An 18,106-nucleotide genomic window follows, 5' to 3' on the forward strand; every position below is an offset into this window, starting at 1 on the left:
GGCCAAGAGAAGCTTCTGGGTTCAGGGGGCCACACCTAAAGCCCCAGCTAATCCTAGATGCTAAGGCAGGGAGATACTTGAGCCCCGAAATGTAATGCCTTCTTAGGATCAGGGTGAAGCTCCCACACAAAACAAAACACTGTGACTGAGTGGGTAAGAGCGCTTGTGGATCAAGTCTGAGGACCTGAGTTCAGATCCCCGTAACTCAAGTAAACAGAAGTAGGAAATGTGACCGACTACCCATGCTAGTAGGTAACCAAAAACCAAAACAACCCTTTATTAGACAAGGTAGGCTTGTCCTCGTCATGAGAAGAGAAGTCATGTCTTAGAGGGGATGAAGAGTCCACGGGTTGGAGGCCTAGACTCTCCCAAGAGAAGGTCAGGCCTCTGCCTCTGCCTCCCCGGCAAAGAGTGGGTTAACGAAGTAGCTGAAGTTGGTGTCGATGTCCACCTTCTGGGCTGATCCGAGATGTTCCACTGAGGGCTGTGGCTGTAGGGTTACAGGGTCAGGGGGCTCACGGTGCCCAGTACCAGCCCCTGGGAAGGCCCCCAAAGTTTCTTGCCGCCATCTCACCTCCTGCTTGAAGACCATCACATTGAAAAGCGGATTGCGGAAACCCAGCGGCAGTCCCGCCGATGCGGGTTCAGCCTGTTCATGCCTTGTCCACCTGCGGAATGCAGGCGCAGGTGAACCCCTGGGGCAGCCCGAGCAGCCTCTGGGAACCCCTGGGAGCCCGCCCTCGGGAGGGGCCAGGGTACCTGAGCCTCCCGCAGCGGTGCAGCAGCAGCAGCACCGTCCCCAGCAGTGCCAGCAGCACCACGGCCGCCACGCCACTCGCCAGCCAGGCACCGGACCGGTCCTGATCCAGCGCGGAGCCTCCGGTCGCGGGCCTGCCCGACTGCCGCAGAGTCGCCGACAGGATGCCAAGTTCGCCGCCTGCAACGAGGGCGATTCAGCGGCGGCGCCTGGCCAGCTGGGCCAGCGGAGGGGCGGAAGGGCACGAGGTTACCTTGTGCCACTGCGTCCTGCAGGAGCACTTGGCCCAGCCGCCCCGCTGCGCCGGTCTCGGGTTCCGTCTCCACCAGCACCACCTGGATCTCGGTGTGGGCCTCGCGCAGCACCTTGGACACAGCCACCTGCAGGCCCTGGTACTGCGGCTGAGAAGGGAGAGGGTTGATGGGGGGAGGGGTCTGCTTTGGACCCTGGGGGAGGGCAGTAGAGACCGGGCGCAGCTGCCAGCAGCCGGGACCCTCCGTGTGGTCTCGTTACCTGCTTCAGGAAGAGGTCCAGCAGCCGCGTTCGATACAGCTCCAGGCTAAATGTGGGGTCGTGGGTCAACGACACGATAGCTCCTGCAACGGGAGTACAGGTCAACGCCGTGGATCCCAGTAGGAGAGGGCAGCCCGCTGGGAGCGCATTAGAGGGCGGGCGGGGCGCTCACCGCAGAGGTGGCAGCACTGTCCTTGGGGTAGTACCGGGTCGCGGCAGGTGGCCTGGGGGCAGCGGCCGCCCAGGGGCTGCAGCAGAGACGCGCAGATCCACGGCAGCGTCTGGGTGGGGGCACGGCGGTGAGTGCAGGAAAGCGCAGGGACAGCCACGCGCCCCACGGCCAAGCGGACATCGCGCTGTCCCCGTCAAGGCTCACTCACCTCGTCATTGCCGCAGACGCAGCCCGACTCGTCGGTGCAGGCCTGGGAGCCCACTCTCAGCATGCCCGGCCCGTGGAAGCGCAGGCGCCCCTCACGGGACGCCAGGAAAGCCGTCAGGTCCTCGTCGCGTGTGAACGTCTGTGGGTGGCGGCATCACGGGTGGCCAGGAAGGCGAGGAGAGAGTCTGAGTGCGCGGGGCCACGTGCGCAGCTGTAGGACTCCTTGGGGATGCGCACAGGGGATGGAACCCGAGCCCTCCCGCCTGCTCACCTGGCCCACGGCCGATACGCTGCGGATATGCACCGGGTTGGGGTCCGGGCCGAGCGCCACGCGGAAAGATCCGTCGCGCGGGAAGAGGACATCGTCGTAGCTGCAGGGCACGCGCTCGGCGTCCACGGAGAAGTGGCCGTTCGCCTGGGTCGCAGAGCTCCACAGGTGTGGGTCAAGCCAGGAGAAGCGGTCGGGATTTCGGAAGAGCAACGGGGCGCCTATGGATGCAAGCAGCAACTAAGGCAGCGCGCTGAGCCCGGCGCCCCGCGCTCTACAAGGCACGCCCACTCTAGCCACGCCTCGAGGTCCGCTCCCGAGACACGCCCCCTTCACCTTTCTCTCCAGAGTTACAGGCCGGGTCCGAGTCGACTCCAGCAGCGCTGAATGCGGCTCCTGAGGCCAGGACGAACTCCCCGTCCAGTGGCAGGAGCTGTGGGAGGCGCGGACTGAGGTGGCACATGGCCCAGGTACTCACTGAGCCCAACTAACACCTCCCTGACACCAGGAAAACCCAAGCTGTGATGTTGACGGGGATCTTAGTCAAAGAGTCAGGGCCCGGAAACCTTAACCTGGCTAAGGCTAACAGGAAGAGCTGGGTCTTACCAGGGAGAGAAAAGGGAAGGGTGTTGTACACAGGGCACCACATGTGCCAGGCCTAAAGGATCCCCAACTCTGATCTGAAGCCGAGGCTAGAGGGTCACATAGGCCAGGGGGCAATGTCCAATGCTAAGGAGCAGGACACAACTGAGACTCTGGGAATCCGTGGGACAGGAGGTGACATTTGCCAACACCCATCATCCTGGAGAAAAGATAAGACAAGGTCTCCCAGGTCCTAGAAGCCAAACTTTAAAATGTCCATAGCTACTGAGAACGGGTTTCAACTGCGGGGAGAGGGATGCCGGCGAAGGCAGGGGACTTAAGAGTGCCTATATCTCGTGGCATAGCTCCCCTATGGGAGCCCCTCGCCACTCAAATTCGGGTCTATGCTAGAAATACACTGTGCGGAAGGGAATATACCATTTCCCGGTCCCTCGAGTCTCGGGACCCTCATCCCTCCATCTTCCCAGAGCTTGGGGGCGTGGCGGCGTGTGTGAGCTGCTCCCTGCAGGGCCATCAGGTTCTGTTAGTCATTAGCCACCACCCAGGCTCTTGTACCCATGAGGGGACAGGGTGGGGTCTCTGGTCTTCCCAGAGCCTCACACCTGCCCAAAAGCTCGTACCAGAGAGGGGAGATGAGGTCACAGAGCAGCTACACCCACACCAAGGGTGAAACACACTGAAAGCAAGGGACTCCACAGCTGGGGACAGACAGACAGGAGGCGACACATACACCCATGTGAATGGATGTATTTTCATAAAGAGCAGGGCTGCGGGAGAGCTCAGGTGTAGCACCTGCCTAGCATCACAGAAAATGAACAGAACTGAAGAGGAAGAATGAAGAGAATGTGGAAAATCACCCCAGATAGAGGGTGAGCACTAGATGAAATAAACATCGGGTCGGGCGGTGGGGGCGCACACCTATAATCCCTGCACTCGGGAGGCAGAGGCAGGCGGACCTCTGTGAGTTCGAGGCCAGCCTGGGCTACAAAGCGAGTTTCAGGACAGTCGGGAATGTAGCACAGAGAAACCCTGTCTCAAAAACCAAAACCAAACCAACAATAAACATCAGGACTGATCCAGCTGAGGATGTTCAGTGACAGGTGTCCAAGTCCAGGCACCACAGAAGGCAGAAAGAAGTCCAGGAGAATGGTGGATGACTAAGTACCAAATTCATATCTGAGGGCTGGGGAGACTGAGGCATAAACATGAAATAATGGGAGAGCTTCAAGACCTCATGTTGGAGCCGGGCAGTGGTGGCGCATGCCTTAAATCCCAGCACTCGGGAGGCAGAGACAGGCGGACCTCTGTGAGTTCGAGGCCAGCCTGGTCTATAAAGTGAGTTCTAGGACAGTCAGAGCTGTAACACAGAGAATCCCCATCTCGAAAAACAAAACAAACAGAAAAGACCCTGAAAAGTTCAACACCCTATTTAACTTTTGAAAAAGCTGTTATCTTTAGCAATAGAATTTCTTTTTTTCTTTGTTATTTATTATGTATACAGCATTCTACCTGCATGTACACCTGCGGGCCAGAAGAGGGCACCAGATCTCATTACAGATGGTTGGGAGCCACCATGTGGTTAGCAATAGAATTTCTACAATGTGCTAAAGCTTGTCATCCAACTTAGTGCCAGCATGACATCCAGTAGAGAAATATAACATGCTTTTTCACTAACAAGTCAACATGACAACAGCTCCTAACTCCATAAGAGCAGTGAGCATGTCCAATAAGAAAAAAAAAGAGAAATAAGTAGACCTAAAAACAGGATGAATGACTGCCATTTTTTATGTGAGAAGAACCAATGGAACTGTAGAATATAATTTTTTTGCTTTTGTTTGTTTTGGTTTTTTGAGACAGGGTTTCTCTGTGTAGTTCTAGGTGTCCTGGAACTCGCTCTGTAGTCCAGGCTGAACTTGAACTCATAGAGATCTGCCTGCCTCTGCCTCCCGAGTGCTGGGATTATATGTGCCATTATCATGTCTTAAATTCATAAAAGAAAGAAGCTGGTGGAGATATTAAGAGACACAGCCCTTGCTCTAGAACGGAGAACTCGGCACCTCAGATGCGAGTGTCCTGGGGGTTGCACACAGGTTCTCTGTGACAATCAGAACCACAAGGAAGCCCCCTGGCTGAGTGGTAAAGGGGGAGGGCCAGGATATCACTGAGAGCTTGAGGGGACTCCAAGAAATAGAGGTGACATTCTGCCTCTTCAGAGTGACCCACGCCCTTGTCCATTAGTAGACATCCCCAGGTAGGTCACACGGAGCCGGGGTGCTGAAGAGGAGAGAGAGAGGAGAAAGGAACGGCGGCTGTGAAGCCCTTTCAGAAACAGAGTTTTAAAACTTTGGTGTGGTAATAGAGGCGTCCCTCAGCCGCTGCTCCTGCACAGCTCTCACCTCTACATATAGCATGTCCCCGGGGCCAGAGAGGTGGTGTTTTAAACTAGTCGGGGCAACCTCACTGTAGCCCTGATAGGGACTGTCCTTGAGGTCTGCCACACCCGTGAGTCCCAGCATGCATTCAGTGCAGGATGGGTGCCATCAAACTTGGGTACTGAGCCGTGGCTGGTGGTTCTCTCCTGTAATCCCAGCCTCTTGAAGGCATGACGGGAAGATCAGAAGTCCCAGGTCAGTCTCGTCAGCAGAGTGAATTCAAGGCCTGCTTGGGTTACTTGAGACCCTGACCCACAGAAAACATTACTTTTTGCTGGCCAGCATTCGGGAGGCAGAAGCAGTCAGTTGCTGAGTTCGAGGCCAGCCTGGTCTACAAAATAAGTTTCAGGATAGCCAGGACTACATTGAGAAACCCTGTCTCTAAAATACAAAAACAAAAAACTCAAACCAAATAGAACAAAAAACCAAAAACAATACAAAACAAAAACAAACAACAACAAACCCTTGGCGCTGAAGTGGGGATTCAAATATTTCATGGAATATTTTTCTTTTTTTTTCTTTTTTTAAAAATATTTTTTAATGGGCTGGAGAGATGGCTCAGCGGTTAAGAGCACTGACTGCTCTTCCAGAGGTCCTGAGTTCAATTCCGGGCAACCACATGGTGGCTCACAACCATCTGTAATGAGGTCTGGTGCCCTCTTCTGGTGCGCAGGTAAACATGTTGTATATAACCAATAAATACATCTTTAAAAAAATATTTTTTAATGATTTATTTAACGTTTTATTTTATGTGCATTGGTGTGAAGTGTCAGATCCCCTGGAACTGGATCATCAGACAGTTGTGAGCTGCCATGTGGGTGCTGGGAATTGAACCCGGGTCCTCTGGAAGAGCAGTCAGTGCTCTTAACCACGGAGCCATCTTTCCAGCCCCTGGAATATTTTTCTTTTAGTTTCATTTGATTTGGTGTTGTTGATGGCTTGGAGACTAAGGCTGTATTTCCGGAGGACCCAAGTTTGAACCCCAGGAAAGCTGGACAGATGGCTCAGCGGATAAGAGCACTGCCTGCTCTTCCTCCCAGCAAGGAAGAGACCTGGTCAGTTGTCCTCATCAACTTAGAATACGAAACCCAACTCATATTGTTCAACAGAACAGAACAGAATCCAGATTCAACAGAACCGCCATATACTGTCTGCTCATGCATGCTTCAGCATTGCCAGGGCATAAATTTCAATTTTACCCACATGGAGGTTCACAAACATCTGTAATTCCAGCTCCAAGTGACCCCTGCCCTCTTCTGGCCTGTGTGCACACTGCACACTGCACACATATACAGGGAAAAAAAAAAGAAAAACACACCAACAAACAGAAACAAAACTAACCACAGGGATTGAGCGCGGGTCGCCGAGGCCGTCAACCTTTGGTGCACTGAAGCCTTAGCACACGCGGACTGATTAGCCTCTTGCTTCTAACCCTCCGGGCTATCTGGGGGCTAGCTTTTCAGGCAGGTTGCTAACGTGTTCTTCAGGACAGGGGTTAGGGGAGGGCTTGGCTGTGAGACACCACGTGTTCTCTGATGCCCCCTCCCAGAGAATATCTCCACCCAGCGGCTCCAGTGGCGACGCACAGAGCCCTGGGAATGGGCCTTCGGCGATCCTATGACAGCCATGCCCCCTGTGACCCCGAGCCTTACCATGTCAGAGATGGCATAACTGTCTCGCACCAGGACCGACACCATCTGCAGCAAGAGACGGCGTCAGCTGTGTAGCTGGCAGGCCTCCCCACCCCAGTGTTCCCCAAGTCCCCATCAAGGTACCTTGTCCGCCGGGAATTGGACTGCATCTCCCGCGCACGGGGTCCGGTTCTGGCTCCAGTTGGACGCAGTATCGAAGTTGGTGTTGGGGATCCAAAGTTTGTAGGCGGCCCGAGTCAGTGCTAAAGAAAGGAAGGCTGAGTGTCTGCCTCCCTCTGGGAAGGCGGCCCTCCAGAGAAGCACGCGCAGCAGCGATGCCCTCACCCCTGGTGCAGATCAGGTACCCGAGGTGGCCCTGATCCGGGTTCTGGTCTCTCAGCACAACCAGCACCCCATTGCGTGGCGTTCTCCGGTGCACTCCTAGCCTATCAGCAGAGCCCTCTCAAACGTGCCCTTCTACGGGACGTCGCCCGTGTCCACCCGTTATTGACTTCTCGGGATGGGGTCCGCACTGGGCGCAAAGAGGCGTCCGGGAGCCGGGAACCGGCGGCCCTTTCCCTACTGCGCTCAGAGGAGTCGCGAGGGACTGGAGGTCCACAGGGCAGAACTGCGGTTTCTCCTGGGCACCAGCCCACGGCAGAGGACAGGGAAATCGAGGCAGGCTGAGAACGCCGCCTCCTTCTCCCACCCTCTCCTGAGATCGCCACCCTTCGGGCCTAGAGAAACAGCCTCAGGGCCGCAGACCCCGGCCTACCGCAGAACTGCAGCCACAGCAGGACTTGTCCCAGAGCACCCATCTCGCTGTCGCCGAGGCTCTCAGGTCGCAGATGCGGACTTTGCTCCGAGGGCCCATGTGACCGGGCGGGGCTGAGGGGCAGGGGGCGCCGAGATGTTACACATTTACCTCCGACCCGCCCAGTTGTCTCCTGAGGCTCCTTTGAGGAATCTTCTGGGTGATCTCAGCATCCGCACTTTAGGACCCAGGGCCTTGAGTGCCCAGTAAGAGGGTGCTGGTCTGATTTTGCCTGTGACATGGCATGGAGGTGGCCAATAACGCTGGGGGCTCAGGCATCTTTGCCCATCTTCTCCAGGCCTGAGTCCATGGTCTGCAGCAGTTGTGAGTGCTGGAGACCGGAAAGAAAGGGTTGTCAAGGAGCAGACGTGTAGTGGTTCTGAAGGTGAACCGGCAGGTAGGGCAGAGTGTGATGTTCCTGGACAGATGGACCGTTAAGGTGAGTGGGTAGAAGATGGGCCTGGTGGACTATGCAGGATGGAAAATGGATGGAAAAGGATCAATGAAAAAACGAAAGGCCAGCCAGTCACGAAATGGTGGTGGAGTGTGAGGGGGCTTTGTCGTGTCCCATGTTGGGGAACCATCTGCAGACTACGCCAGGGCTTCCGTGGGTACGGGGTAGATGGGGGCTCCCAGTGCTCGGTATTATGCCTGGGAGCAGTGGGAGGTGGCAGAGTCTGGAGAGAGACTAACTAGGTCAGTGGCAGAGGGTGGTTGACTGATGGGTGGGTGGGTAGGGGACAGTGGAGGGTGGCTGTGTGCCTAGATGCCAACAGACATGAATAGATTATGTGGGGATGATGGGTAGAGGAGAGTGGGCTGTGAAGGAGGGGTGGGCCAAAGAGCTGTTGCCCTGGGTGAAGATGTTGTTAGGTACATTCGGATGGGATAGAAGGTGGCCGAGGTAACAGGGAGGGGGAGGAGAGGTGGGACTTTTTTTTTAAAAAAAAAAATAGGGAATGGGTGGAAATGGAAATGGACAGAAGATGAGGTGGGTCGCTTGGGGGATGCTGAAAGGATGGAGGGTGGGCAAAGGGGACAATGAGAGCTACTGGAAGCGTCTCCCTGTCCAGAGGTACACATGTACCTTGGGAGTTGTCCCTTGTGATCCAGCCCTGCCCAGCTGCATGTCCATGTGGGGCAAAACGGATGAGTGCAGAAAGCACCAGCAAAGGAAGGTGAATGAACAGGGTGTGATGGTTCAACTTCACTGTCAGGCTAACTGGTCTCCATGGAAACGCCTCTGGGTGAGTCTGAATGTATTTCCAGAGAAGCAAGCAAGACCTGCGTCCAAATGGACAACACAATCCCATGGACTGAGGTTCCAGACTAAACACAAAGGCAAAGGAAGCAAGCTGAATGGCAGCAATAATCTCTGCATCCTGAGAAGCAAACCACTGTACGGCCAGTATGACTGGCTGCCACATGCACCATGCCTTACCAGTCATGTGCTCCGTGAGCCCAAATACACATTCTTTGCTGAGGTCGCCTTTGTTGGGTGTTTTGCCACAGCAGGGGTGTTGGAGGTAACAGGTGGATGGATGCTGGGGCAATGGCGCACCAGTGAATGGTCACGGGCGGCAGAGTGGGGAAGATGGCAGGCAGAGGAAGGGCTGCTGATGGAAGAGCCACTCAGACCTTGGGACTGCCCGACCCCTCCTCCCTGGAGTTATCCACTCATCTCCAGAGTTCGGTCCTTACCCCTGACCATGCAGAAGGCATTTCATCCACTAGGGGGCGCTCATTTCCACACTCAGGTTGGGCCCAAACTGGCCAGGGAATCAGCTGTCTACCCTTTACCCTGGTCCAGTTGCCTTCAAAGAGGGCATCAGTTCACCTGGCTCAGCAGGAGTAACTGTTGAGGGGGACTTGCTCTTGGCCTCCAGCCAGGTTACCCACAAAGGAAACTTAGGGGTCACATTCTTGGTGCCTGTAGTTGTATTTCTCATTGGAGAGGAAGCAGTGGCAGAAAGGGCTCTGCCTCACTGCTGAGCCAGACTGACCCATGGGACACAAGCTCTAGTGGCCATGTTGGTGCTCAGAGCCGCTTGGTGACCACATGGGAAGGGTAGTGGGAGCACCTGGGCAAAGAGGCTTCCTGTAAGGGATGGCACTAAATGGTAGCAACAGGAAGGCTGGGTCAGGAAGGAATGGCCGGGACTAGCATGCAGTGAATCTACAGATAGCCTTGATTTGCAAACATGCTACTAGGCACTCAGGCACATGTAGACACACACTTGTGAACTGATCAGGACCTTCACAGGAAGTGTGTGAAAGCAAAGTAGGAGTATTCACAGCAGGGCTACTCCAGGGAAGGGAGGAGCCAGGGGCTTGGCAGTTGCTCTTTCGGCTTTACTCCACTCTGTCAGATTACCTGTACACAGTCAACCTTCACACGCCAGGGAAGCCATCTCCCTCACTAGGCCGCTGGTACAGTCACCATGAGGCTTCCCGTTGGTTCACTCAAACGGTAACGAATGTTCTCTCAGTTGGTTTTGTGCTTGGCCATTGTAGCTCATGGCCTACCCAGCGTTGTGGGAACGCTGAATGACAGGAAGGGGTAAGTAAGGGACAGATGGACAAAGATGTCTGCAGAAATAAAGAGCCCACCAAGGCACCGAGGCAAGGGCACGGGAGGCTAGAAGCTGGACAAAGAGCTAGAAGAGGCAGGCGCTTTGCTGCTGGGATTGGGCTAGATACAGCTTTGGGGGGGGGCGTGGAGATTCAAATGCTGGGAGCAGCTGTCAACCCTCTCAGTCTCTGTTCATTCTTCCATCTTAAAAGTCGGTCCCAGAGCCAGGGCACAGCTAGCACTAGGTGGTTGCTGCCCCCTTTATCTGTGAGCGGTAGGAGAGGACCGTGGGGAGGCAGGGGGCTCCAAGGAGTATTGTTCTGAGAGATGCCATTAAGACATTGGCCTGTTTCAGGATGAGGAGCCAGCAGCCTTTGTCCTCCCCCCCCCCCCCCCCCCCCCCGCCACATGGCCAGTTGTCGCCCCCTGTTCTTTTGTATTGAGTCTGAAGTCCCTGGGTCAGGGGAAGTCACAGCTGGAGGCCAGGCTTGCTGTCTCCAGGCCTGAATACCCTTTGTCCCTCCTTGGGCGGGGTCCCTGCAGGGACAAAGGCTGCTTGGCTAGGAGTAGTTTGGTTGGTGGCATCTGAGTGAGGAGCGGCCCCAGAGCAGGTCCTGTCCTGGTCACCCAGTGTGGTCACAGGGCTGTCTTCAGGACCCCAGAGAGGTGGGGAAGTTCAGTGGTAGAGTTCCAAGTTCCAGAGCTAGGGGCATACAGGACAAGCCTTACAAGCTCAGTGTCATGACCCTGGCTGGTATGCTCCACCCCAGAAGGGTAGAGGTGCAGGGTCCAGCAGTCCAAAGCCACCAGAAGACTCACCCTACATGGGACCTGAGGGACAAATGCTATCATGCTCCCTGACAGCATAGGTGTAGGTGTGTCTGCATGACCGAGATAGCCCTATGCCAGGGGTTAGCCTGCTGTCATCCCTGTCCTCAGCCTGGGCCCACTAGCCCTGCCAGCTCCCAGGACTCAGGGTTCTGCTGCAGGTGGTCCAGAAGCACTTATGGAGAAGTTACCGTGGCAGGGTTTGGACAGGACAGGGAAGGTAGCTTTGAATTCTCCAGGGGTTTTAAAAATTAGATGTGTTGATTATTATCGTCCTGTTGTCTAGGACAGAGTGCATGGCCCCCAGGCAGCTGGGGCATGCCTTCTTCTCTAAGCCTCATGCTCTCCACTTAAGACAGACCTTTCAGAACATGGGCTCCTTTTAGGCTGGGCATAGCTCCTATCTAGTCCTGGTACCTGTGGATCTGGTTCTCACTGGTGCTCTGTCCTTCACCCTGGACCAATCCACAGTCTTGTGAGTTGCAGGCAAGATCTGGGATGACAGGAGCAAGAAGGCCTTGCTTAGAACCTTCTGGTATCTCAGGATGGTAGCATCTTGGAATGAAGGGTGGCCCCAGGCAACTGTCTCAGCCACTTGTGAGAACAGCTGGAGGAGACCCAACCCAAAGCCCAGCAGGATTTGCCGGGCAGTGGCGCACACCTTTAATCCCAGCACTTGGGAGGCAGAGGCAGGCTGGTCTCAGTGAGTTCTAGACCAGCCTGGTCTACATGATCTACAGGGCTAGTTCCAGGACGGCCAGGGCTGCACAGAAAAACCCTGTCTCGAGAAAAGAGAGAGAGGAGACAGAGAGAGAGAGAGAAAGCAGGACTCTTAAATCAGCTTTATTTTCCTCTAATAGACACTTTAGCATTGCAAAATTTTGCATTCTACAGTCTTACAAACTTTATTATTAGCAGCAGAACAGAAACATCGCAAGACCTCAAAACAAATAAATACCAAATGAAACCACATATAACATACAGTAAACAGAATATGAAACATCATAATGCTATCAGGAAATGAGACATGTTGCTAACTCCTAGTGACAGGATTATTGCTGAGCAATAATGCACACTGTCTCAGTTTCTTAGAAGAGCGGTAGAACACGGGACTAATCACTGGTCACAATCACTTGGACTGTCAAGATGGGGCCTCACAGCCAGCAGTTACTACAGACGGCAAGTGTCAACAGTCAGATTAAAAATACAGTCAAATGAGAGATTGACCTTCTTTGGTCTTTGTTTCTGGGTAAAAGAACTGAACACAAGAGGCGTGCCATCAGAGAAAAGAACGCAACTCCACAACAGTCTGCACTGACCCCCACTTCCTCAGTCAGTGCCTACAGATTCTTGGGGAAATCCTTGGAAGGAAGGCCAGCTTTTGTGTTTTCCAATTAGGTCATTTATTTGCCTTTGAAGGTTATCTTACTTGACTAAGGGTGTACGCCAGTCACCACTGACTATGGGGTGGCACTGTAACCCTGGGCTTGTTACCTCCTTTCCACAGTAACCTCACAAGAAAGACTCCAGACATGGTGTGGCAAGGGAAATGAGTCACTCTGCTTGGTTGCTTGGGCCTGGTTAGCTTTTTGGCTGCCTTGGTGTAGGTCATACCCATCTGCCATGCAACGGTGCAGGGAACCCTCCAAGTGGACAACAGGCTAGGATATGTTCAGGCCTTTGGGAAGGGCTGCTGGCCTGGCTCCCTGATGCCAGGGTGCCCATGGAAACCAGCACCAGCTGGAGTGGGACAGTTAATGATGGCTGGGTCACTTGGCAACTACCACCTCACCTGACCCAGGCCCTGTGGATACATTCTAGTTTGGAGAAAACAGCTGCTATGTATTTGCAAGCGGAAGACAAAACCGTGATCTTAGTCTGAGAAGATTTGGGGACACACCCTCATTTGTCACACATACTCAGAAACCATGGCATGCCTGGAACTCACACTAGCTCTCCTGCAGTCTAGCCAGGAAAAGGCTGGATTGAAAGTAAAAAAGAAAGAAAAAGTACCCTAAGCTCCACCAAGTCATTCTCCATCCACTGATGGTCCCAAGCATAGGGACATATAGAAGGGTAGGGACTAACTCACCCTGTCACCTGTCAGGTGGGAAATGTCTTGGCAATAGCCCCTGCAATGCTTGGCAGTGTGCAGGGGGGAAGAGGCAAGGGCCATTCTATTGGCACTGGCACGGCCCCTGGTCTCCTCTTGGGCTGGCAGGAGTAGTCCACCCAGGAACCCTGTTGCGTGACATGCCCAGACCACCTCTCTTTTACTGGACGCAGCCCACTGGTTGTCAGGCCTGCCATGGGCGACTGCTACCATATACTGCTCAGTTAGAGTGGTAGCATTAATGTCAGGTCCCAACTGCAGGTGGGACTCTGGGGCAGACTAACAAGGTATGGGAAGGTGACCAGCTACCCACAAGGGACTGTATCTGACCTCCAGGTCCTTATGAAGTAACCACAGATTGTCAGATTAAGCCAATTCAAAGGGGATCTGGTGCTGGTGGGTTTGAAGACCCTGCTGGAGGCAGCCCAGGAAGCAAAGCCACAGTGTTTCATGTCATAGCTCCCTGGAGTACCAGTCCTTGGAGGAAATGGAGAAAGAACAGAGAAAGAAAGGAGGCAGGATGGCAGTCACCTCCCTCAGCTGAATGCTGTGCTGTCTTAGGGACACGGTGCATCTGTGCACGGGCTACTCCAAAAAGGGGAGATGGATGTGGACTGAGGTGCAGGCCCTCTCAACAGCCCTTTGCTCCTTCAAATGCTGAGCATGTGTTCTACAGAAACGGAGTTAGGTGGGCCTGGGTGCGGGTGCTACTCTCCTCCATGAGCCCATCACACACACTCTCTGCCGTCTCACCCACTGCTGGCTTACCCACAGTCTGGCATGTTACATGGCCTTGGTTGGGTCTGTCTGTCCCCAAGAAGCAAGATAGACCCAACCAGGGCCCTTCGGGCTACCTTTCTTTCCCTGACCAAGGAAGGTAGTCCCAGTCTGATCCTGGGCTGTTACTAACACAGGCTTCCAGCTACTCCCAAAAGTCATGGTTTAGGCTTCAGGACACACTGACACTTAATGGCCTGCATCTTTCCAGGGGCAGTTTTGAGCAGGTATGGACACAGCCCCAAGCAAGCAGGAGTTATGGAAGTTATGTCCAATTTCCTCATGGAGGCCATGGAACAAATGTTCCTTTAAAGGACGAGCAATTGACACTTTTGCACAGCTAGGAACACGCACTGCATGACCACCCTGTGTTTCTTGTGGCCAGGACCCTGTGAAATGGTGAGGGCTGGCTGCCAGAACTGGCAACATGGCCTCAATTATGTTGAGACCACAGCCCCAAACTGGCCCAGGTGGTGAGCACCAAAGGGGCACCAAGGAATGCTGAGATGGAGCAGAGCAAGGCACACCCAGGCAGGATGTGACCTGTTCCACACCTCCCAGGAGACGTGTCTCAGCACGTCCTTCACACATTAAGAGACAGGGCACAAGGGTATAAGCTTGCCACTATTCTACTGTTACCAAGAAATGCAAGAGACACACTACAGGAAGCTGTGACATGCTGGACCCTCATCCCAGGGACAATAGTTACTTAGTCAGTTTACTCACATCCTGCAGGTACCCAGAAGAGGCCAGGAGGGCCCACATCACATAGGAAGAGTCTTGTAAGTCTCAGTAACAGGAAGGGAATACCTGAGGATACCTCAGGGTCACCCTTATATCAGGGTCTAAACCTAAAGACATGATCTTATTAGCCCCATGATGCTACTGGCCTCTACCTATTGGCACTGCGCTGACTTCTTCAAAAGGGGTGCTGCAGGGATATTCCTGTTGCTGATACCTGGCCATGGAAAAGCTACCTGAGGCCAGCTAGGGACTTCCAGGTAGTCCTCTCAACTCCAGGTCTTTGGGGAAGAACCCTGGGGGGACAGGCCTGGAGGAAGAAGACGGCACCTCTGAGAGGGCATGGGCTCTGCAGTCTTTCCACTGACTTACCCCAAAGCAATCCCAGGAGAGTGGAGAAAGGAACAGCAGGTGAAAAACCAATGTTTCAGCATGAGGGCAGCCAAGTGCTGGAGACCAGGAGGTCGCTTGTGGAAGCACGGGGACAGGTGTGCAGGAGGAGGGCACTTCCAGCAGGCACTGGGACAAAGGCACACCCAGGACAGATGGCAGCACCAGAGACAAGGTAGGCCATCAGGCACCAACCCAGCTGTCCCCGCGCGACCATGGGGAGAGCCCAGAGGCAGGCAGTCTGAAGCGCGGGCCCAGCTGGCCAATTGTGGGCGCGCCTTTTGGGCAAGTGGCACAGATGTGGTGGTTCGCACACATTGGTTTTGCCTAAGAAGCACCCGTCGCGTGTAGCACCCATCAGTGTGAGAGCACCATGAAGTGTGGTGCATAGCAAAAGGGGCACCGGGGCAGGGCTCCAGGCTTCTATCACAGTTTGACCATCGAGAGACGTAAACAGTGAGCTAGAGTGCCATCTGGACAGGACAGGCTGGGCATCAGCTGGCCAGCCTGCTAACAGGGAGGCCAGGGCCGCTGCTGGCCAGCCTGCGCAGGCCCCTAGACCAGTGGTCCGGTCTTGGGAATGCTTAGGGTAGGGTGGTTTCTCCTTCATGCTGTGGGGGTTTTCAGGGCCCTTGTGGAGACCTGGAAGGGTGTGGCTTCTGCCCACACCTCCTTCCCTTGGGGTGGGACTGAGCTGCTCTTGGGGACCTATAATTGGAATCTGTGAATATTTAGCAGCAGAGCCTCCAGAAGCTGCCAATGGAGGCCTGGCTTCCCCAGGCAGGTTTGGAGTTGTCTGAGGGCCCTGGGAGACACAAAGGTCTGGTGGTGGAGAGAGAAAGATCTGGTTAAACTATTACCTTCTAGAATCATGGGGAGTGCAAACCCAGGGACAAGAAGCAGCATGTCACATCTAAGGCACATGTACCGTATGCCACCATCTCTGAGCACAGACGTCGCTTTCGGAGATCATTAGCTGAATGCAGCAGTATGACAGGATGAGAAACACTTGCTGGGGCCTCCTGCAGCCAGGTTGCCTGCCTATCCTCGTACACTGGACACTGGAGGCCAAGGCTGGCGCTGTCAGCAACAGAGAGCTTGTCTAAACATGGGGCAGAATTTTAAAAACCTACAGGATTTTGTTTAGAACTCCAAAGTTCAACTAATGCCCTATTTTAGGGTGAAAACAATTTAAAGTCTGAAATGATGCACAGCATCCATGAGCATTGTCCCTCTCATAGTCATTGTGAAGTAGTGTCACTAACTACGACAGATATCGAAGGGTTACATTTCTAACGAGAAATAACGACAGGTTGAATATTCTCTTTCCTATCACAAGTGATAACCAGTGTTTGATATTTTACACTTTCTTCCAAGAAATATCAGTCTATCAACGTTTTAAAACAAAATGTTGCAGTAACAATTACTTATAGAACTTTAAATTAAAAATGACTTCTGAATTTAGAGACTTTATGTCTACTCAGGGCCTTCTGACAAACAAATTATTAAAACAGAGACCAGATGAGGCCTTAAAAATAGACAGTATACTATATTTGAAACAAGATTGCACTCTTGAATTTTAGGATGAATATATCAGAATTGTATTAATATTTCATAAGTTCTCCTTTTAAATTAACATGCTGACACGTCCTGCTTCCTCCATGTGTGTTTTCTTTTTTGGTGTTCAAGTTAAGGAAGAAAAATCATGTTTCTTTTTAGCATATATGTTTTCACCTTAATTAACTAGATCTTTAAAAATGAAAATGAAAACCTTCTCTGACAGCAATATTTATCTTGTTGAAGGATAAATAATTCTTCAGAGTGAGTGTGGCTAGTCTATTAGAAAATCCATTGGGGTCTGTTTTCACGTGTGGCTCCTCCTGCCAGCCACGCATCCTCCTCCTCCTCCGGCTGCTTACCCTGTTCCACACGGTCCTTTCTGAGGGCGAGGACCTTCGTGAAGACAGACCACTTCAACCCCCCAGAGGAGTTACCTTCTGCTGAATCCACCTCCCCAGTTACTTGTCAGGGGTCAGGCAGATCCGAAGTATCCACTATGACTTTAATAAAAATTGTATCATCTTTAATATACGTCCCATTCTCTAGAACAGTTTGGGCGACAAAGACTGGGCAGCCAGAGGCGATATTCATCTCTCCAGTGGGTTTCTTGAAGCTGCTGCTGTTGGGATCAGGCTTGAATGCATCTCCCAGATGACGTCGAGAGGACCCCTGATCCATCAGCATGAGTGTCACTTTCTGCTTGAATGGCCATGGCAACAAGGCATCATATTCTCCACGCATAATGACAAAAAACAGTGACAAGTGTGTCCCTTTCCCCATTCCGTCCCCGTTCAGGTAGACCCTGGCACACATCTTATAGCCAAAATAGCCTGTGTAGAAAGGCTGGCTGTAGAGGGACAGGGTCTTCCCCATGACAGCCTCCTGCTTCCGGCGCTTGTAGTCACGGATCTTCCAGATCAGCACACCATTGTAGCTGGCGGTCTCGAGGACTTGGAACCGCAGGTCCATGTCGGCCAAGCGGATGTCATGAACACTCAGCATCTGGTCATGCCGGCTCAGCTGGGACTCCAGCAGGCCTGCCACATGCAAGGAAACATTTGGCAAAGGAGACATGCAAACATCAGAGAAGCGCATATGTATCAGTGTCTGGAACAGGAGCCCGCAGATGTCACCGTCACTGCAGACGGCAGACACATGCAAAGTGTTACCTCTTCCTTCCCCTCCCCTCTGGTAGCCACCAGTGTACCAACTGTCAGGCCACAGCTGTCAGAGCCTGGCTGCCTACTTGCCCACACTCCCCTGTCCGATGGCCCTGGAATCCACAGGGACACTAGGCTCTAGGTCTAAGCAGTCTCCTATTCTATTCTAACCACACGCCTTCCATCTGCTTAATCAGCCCATGCAGCATAATAACCGACCCCTACTCTCTAATCCTTTCATGGAAGTCACCCCTGCACCCATCCAGACTCACAGCTCAGAGCACATACATGCTCATAGAGGTACTTGGGCAATAGGCGGCCCACCTCCCCTGCCTGGTCTGTTCCTGTCTCTGGGCCTCAGAGTGTGTCTGTGGCACCCTGACCAATAGGCCTTGACATGCTGTGGTCCAGCCTCTCTAAGGGAGGGCAGTGCACCCTGCCATGCTGGGACTCCTGTGGAAGGACAAACCTAAGAGAACACCTGTCTCTGCCGGAGGACTCTCAGCACGCAACACCTGTGCCTCAAGGGGCTGTTGTGAGGCTGCGTGTGCTGCGCCTGATGCACCAC

At 53.5% G+C, this 18,106-nt stretch overlaps 2 protein-coding genes across 5 annotated transcripts in view; both read right to left on the reverse strand.

Moving 5' to 3' along the window:
- Nucleotides 1-246: 246 nt before the first annotated feature.
- On the reverse strand, nt 247-7,458 carry Amn (amnion associated transmembrane protein). The gene is made up of 12 exons (XM_048431345.3): nt 7,359-7,458; nt 6,728-6,846; nt 6,605-6,649; nt 2,254-2,350; nt 1,921-2,138; nt 1,651-1,788; nt 1,443-1,551; nt 1,271-1,353; nt 1,011-1,158; nt 760-937; nt 575-668; nt 247-490 (listed from the first exon to the last, which is right to left on the reverse strand). The coding sequence occupies exons 1-12, from the start codon at nt 7,399-7,401 to the stop codon at nt 380-382; spliced, it is 1,383 nt and encodes a 460-aa protein (XP_048287302.3). The 5' UTR covers nt 7,402-7,458; the 3' UTR covers nt 247-379.
- A 4,166-nt stretch (nt 7,459-11,624) lies between these two features.
- The window catches only part of Traf3 (TNF receptor associated factor 3), a 105,969-nt gene continuing 99,487 nt past the window's right edge, over nt 11,625-18,106 (reverse strand). For all 4 annotated transcript variants that reach the window (XM_085697968.2, XM_085697967.2, XM_048431342.3 and 1 more), the window contains one exon: nt 11,625-17,415. In XM_085697968.2, coding sequence (XP_085554094.1) covers nt 16,844-17,415 — 572 coding nt within the window. In that variant the 3' untranslated portion in view covers nt 11,625-16,843. The remainder of the gene's footprint in view (nt 17,416-18,106) is intronic.

The sequence above is a fragment of the Myodes glareolus genome, chromosome 11, assembly GCF_982192425.1.
Source record: "Myodes glareolus chromosome 11, mMyoGla1.1, whole genome shotgun sequence".
NCBI classification, from domain to species: domain Eukaryota; kingdom Metazoa; phylum Chordata; class Mammalia; order Rodentia; family Cricetidae; genus Myodes; species Myodes glareolus.

What these genes read in the sequence shown, in the direction of transcription:
- Amn (XM_048431345.3), bottom strand. Translation starts at nt 7,401, where the DNA reads ATGGGTGCTCTGGGACAAGTCCTGCTGTGGCTGCAGTTCTGCG. An exon ending in TCCAATTCCCGGCGGACAAG is followed by an intron (nt 6,650 to 6,727) that starts GTACCTTGATGG and finishes CTCTTGCTGCAG; the next exon opens with ATGGTGTCGGTCCTGGTGCG. An exon ending in ACAGTGCTGCCACCTCTGCG is followed by an intron (nt 1,354 to 1,442) that starts GTGAGCGCCCCG and finishes CTCCCGTTGCAG; the next exon opens with GAGCTATCGTGTCGTTGACC.